The sequence below is a fragment of the Musca vetustissima genome, unplaced genomic scaffold, assembly GCF_032173495.1.
Source record: "Musca vetustissima isolate MV318-11 ecotype Yass unplaced genomic scaffold, APGP_CSIRO_Mvet_v1 utg7859, whole genome shotgun sequence".
Lineage (NCBI taxonomy): Eukaryota > Metazoa > Arthropoda > Insecta > Diptera > Muscidae > Musca > Musca vetustissima.
Window position 1 is genome coordinate 8,847 of NW_026888454.1, and position 4,654 is coordinate 13,500.

Sequence of the window (4,654 nt, forward strand, 5' to 3'; positions counted from 1 at the left end):
AAAATCCGAACTTGGGTCCCGAGATTTTTTCTGTAGAAAAAAATTCCGAACTAGGGTCCCGAGATTTTTTTCTATAGAAAAAAAAATCCGAACTGAGGTCCGAAGATTTTTTTCTATAGAAAAACATTCCGAACTGAGGTCCGGGAAATTTTTTCTATAGAAAAAAATTCCGAACTGAGGTCCGGGAAATTTTTTCTATAGGAAAAAAATCCGAACTGAGGTTCGGGAAATTTTTTCTATAGAAAAAAATTCCGAACTGAGGTCCGAGAAATTTTTTCTATAGAAAAAAATTCCGAACTGAGGTCCGGGAAATTTTTTCTATAGAAAAAAATTCCGAACTGCGGTCCGAGAAATTTTTTCTATAGAAAAAAATTCCGAACTGAGGTCCGGGAAATTTTTTCTATAGAAAAATCTTCACTGACGGAAATTTTTTCTATAGAAAAATCTTCACTGACGGAAATTTTTTCTATAGAAAAATCTTCACTGACGGAAATTTTTTCTATAGAAAAAAATTCCGAACTGAGGTCCGGGAAATTTTTTCTATAGAAAAAAATTCCGAACTGAGGTCCGGGAAATTTTTTCTATAGAAAAAAATTTTCTATAGAAAAAAATTTTCTATAGAAAAAAATTCTGGAGATTTCCGAACTGAGGTCCGGGAAATTTTTTCTATAGAAAAAAATTCCGAACTGAGGTCCGGGAAATTTTTTCTATAGAAAAAAATTCCGAACTGAGGTCCGGAGAATTTTTTCTATAGAAAAAAATTCCGAACTGAGGTTCAGAGAATTTTTTCTATAGAAAAAAATTCCGAACTGAGGTCCGGAGAATTTTTTCTATAGAAAAAAATTCCGAACTGAGGTCCGGAGAATTTTTTCTATAGAAAAAAATTCCGAACTGAGGTCCAGAGAATTTTTTCTATAGAAAAAAATTCCGAACTGAGGTCCGGAGAATTTTTTCTATAGAAAAAAATTCCGAACTGAGGTCCGGAGAATTTTTTCTATAGAAAAAAATTCCGAACTGAGGTCCGGAGAATTTTTTCTATAGAAAAAAATTCCGAACTGAGGTCCGGAGAATTTTTTCTATAGAAAATAATTCCGAACTGAGGTCCGAAGATTTTTTCTATAGAAAAAATTCCGAATTGAGTTCCGGGAAATTTTTTCTATAGAAAAAAATCCGAACTGAGGTCCGGGAAATTTTTTCTATAGAAAAAAATTCCGAACTGGGGTCCGAACATTTTTTTCTATAGAAAAAAATTCCGAACTGGGGTCCGAACATTTTTTTCTATAGAAAAAAATCCGTATTGAGGTCCGGAGATTTTTTTTATAGAAAAAATTCCGAACAAGGGGTCCGGAAATTTTTCTCTAATTTCCGAGCTGAAATTCAATTTGTTTTTTTTTCTAATTTCTATATTTCTTTATTAAAATTTCCCCAATAAAACAAATCGCACCCATTGTATACCCCACCACCAGCAAAGTACCTGGCATTCTGAAATATTCCAAACTTAGTGGTTCCACCGCATCGCGATCCATGGGAAAATATTTCAAGTGCCCAATACGTATGGCATCATAAAATGTGTCCTCCAGGATTCTTATAAATACCCCACTTTCCAGCATATAACCCATCAGCGTGTTCAGCTTGCCCTCCAAAGGCCAATTGGGACGCAGTGGAATGCCACCATAAACCGGATTTATTGGATATTCCACGAGCTCCTTCATCCGGGGTTTTTCCATGTAGATCTGCTGCCTTAGATAGAAATAATTTTTATCATATTGGCTGTAATAGGCATAGCGGGCTGTGAGGTTACGACGGGATGCGGAAAGGAATGCATTGTCCACTATCCTCAGCTGTTGGCTGAGCAGGGGGGAGATATCGGTGCTGTTGAGGAAAATATATTCATATTCACTGATGATAATCGAGATGTTGTGTTCCACCAGGTCCTCGAGGGAGGTGATGTAGTTGTCATAGAGGCGACTGGACAATAAACTGGAGAGCAGCGATAAATACCAATTGGCCAGGACGAAGCCACAGAGGAACATGAAAATTTCCAAAAATCTTCGACGCCAACCTTGGATCTTTGTCAGCTGGAAGGGTAGGTTCGCTGCTGCCATCATGGAGTTTAAATAATTCTGGGGGAAATCCCATACCCCACCCTGCAGATGATTTATCAGAGACAACATGAGGCTGACATAGCACATCGTAAATTCACCCCAGAGCCACACCTCCGGCTGGAAGGGTTTAATGAAATAATAAAAACGATCCATGGCTGTATCCTGCGGAACAATGAGATAGCTGTTGGTTATCTCTTCCGGCTGGGTGACAATATAATTGGGACCCATTATCATGGCATCGGCACAGACATCGGTGCGATTGGACCTTATATAGTGCAGGCAGTCCAGTTCATTGTAGTACTCCTTGTGGGAGTTGATGATCCAGTCCAGTGTGGCATTGTACTGCTTGGCAAAGATTTTCAGAATTGTGGCATAATAACCGCTGATGTGGAGGTGGCTGCTGGAACCATTTCCGGACCACCACATTAATGATCGGGGCGGATTATTGCCCAAAACACAACGTATGGGAAAGCCATGGAGATTTTTTGAATTTTCCCAAACTTCTGTATGCCAGAACTCTTCAAAATTTGTTGTTGTAATACACCGTTCATTGTTGTTGTAATGCCGAAAAACTACCATCCTCTCAGGGTCCTCGAAATTAATTAGAATTGTTTTAAAGAAACCATTTTTACGACACCAAAGCCACAGTGGCCACCATTTCTCTGGCGGATCCAAATCCTCAGAGGCCACGAAGGCGATAAGTTTCAAATGTCAGCGTTTCATGGAGGCCAAAAGAATCTCCAAAATCTCCTCACTTCCCTGAGATCTAACAAATACCAAGGGTAAAAAATTCCATGACAAATTATCCTTTAACAACCAGGGTATCTGTTGGCTGACTAGCACCAAAGGAGGTTCATCGGCGACCACCTGTTCCCCTGCAGCTCGCTTCCACATATCCACTAAATCTCCCTGATTTTGATAATCGTAAAACACCAGGGTCTCTATGGCCATTTCGTGCTGGAGGACCCTTAAAAAACTGAAATTCCTTGCAGGAAATTCCGCTGCCAATAATGAGGTCAGATTTAAAAGAGCCATCATCAATAATTTTTTTTCGAATTTTTTGCTTCGATTTTTTTTTCAAATTTTTTTTCGCCCAAGTCCTCAACTGCCCTTTGGCTTTATGCCACAACACCGCCACTTGTTAGCCTCCATTTGAAGTGTTCCGCACAAAATGTCTATTATTTGTTCCCGCTAATTGCTTCTGTATTTATTTAACAAATTAAATTTAGCCGTTTTGCTGTAATTACTGCATGTCGGGTCAAGCCATAAATTTAAGGTATTCTCAGGAGGTTGAATAAATTTATTAATTGGGGGCAATGTGGACGAAAATGGCTTGGGAGGATATTAAGGGACAAGAAGAAAATATTAAAAGTAGTGTCCGGAGATTTTTTTCTATACAAAAAAAAAAAAAACTCCGAACTAGGGTCCGGAGATTTTTTTCTATAGAAAAAGACTCCGAACTAGGGCCGGAGATTTTTTTCTATAGAAAAAGACTCCGAACTAGGGTCCGGAGATTTTTTTCTATAGAAAAAGACTCCGAACTAGGGTCCGGAGATTTTTTCTATAGAAAAAGACTCCGAACTAGGGTCCGGAGATTTTTTTCTATAGAAAAAGACTCCGAACTAGGGTCCGGAGATTTTTTTCTATAGAAAAAGACTCCGAACTAGGCTCCGGAGATTTTTTTCTATAGAAAAAGACTCCGAACTAGGGTCCGGAGATTTTTTTTTATAGAAAAAAAAAACTCCGAACTAGGGTCCGGAGATTTTTTTCTATAGAAAAAAACTCCGAACTAGGGTCCGGAGATTTTTCTATAGAAAAAAAACTCCGAACTAGGGTCCGAACATTTTTTTCTATAGAAAAAAAACTCCGAACTAGGGTCCGAAGATTTTTTTCTATAGAAAAAAACTCCGAACTAGGGTCCGAAGATTTTTTTCTATAGAAAAAACTCCGAACTAGGGTCCGGAGAACCCCCAACTATTTATTTTCTATAGAAAAAAACTCCGAACTAGGTTCCGAAGATTTTTTTTTTCGATAGAAAACAAACTCCGAACTAGGTTCCGGGCATTTTTTCGATAGAAAAAACTCCGAACAAGGGTCCGGAGATTTTTTTCTGTAGAAAAAAACTGCGATTATGTTTTTAAATTTATCATAAATTTACTTCTTTAATTATAGTTGACCCAAAATAATAATGTATGGCCGAATCCCCACAGCGAATATGACCAATTTACAACTTACAATAACAACAACACCAACAACAGGAAAAATAAATTAATTTGTTAAATAAATAGAAAATGCAATTAACTTAAATAAATATTAGGCACTCAGTCGCAAGCACTTTAAGTGCTTGTGGTGCTCCACATATGAACGGAAGAGGCCAATGGGTTTGGAAGTACATAACTGCAAAGAAAAAATAATAGCGGAATGCACTTTGTTGCTGAACAAACAAAAATTGCTGAATATAGTTAAATTTTTTTTTGTCAATAAATTTCATTTTTCTACAAAAAAAAAACCTAAAACGTAATTTTTTTAAATAAAATTCTTCATAGGTA

The 4,654-nt window shown here is 37.4% G+C and overlaps 1 protein-coding gene across 1 annotated transcript; it reads right to left on the bottom strand.

The window, feature by feature from the left end:
- Positions 1-1,444: 1,444 nt before the first annotated feature.
- Positions 1,445-2,531, bottom strand: LOC133336316 (uncharacterized; the record flags this gene model as incomplete). Its single annotated transcript, XM_061544607.1, has 1 exon — positions 1,445-2,531. A coding segment is annotated over exon 1 (1,087 nt), but the record flags the coding sequence as incomplete, so codon positions are not given.
- Between the last annotated feature and the right edge of the window lie 2,123 nt (positions 2,532-4,654).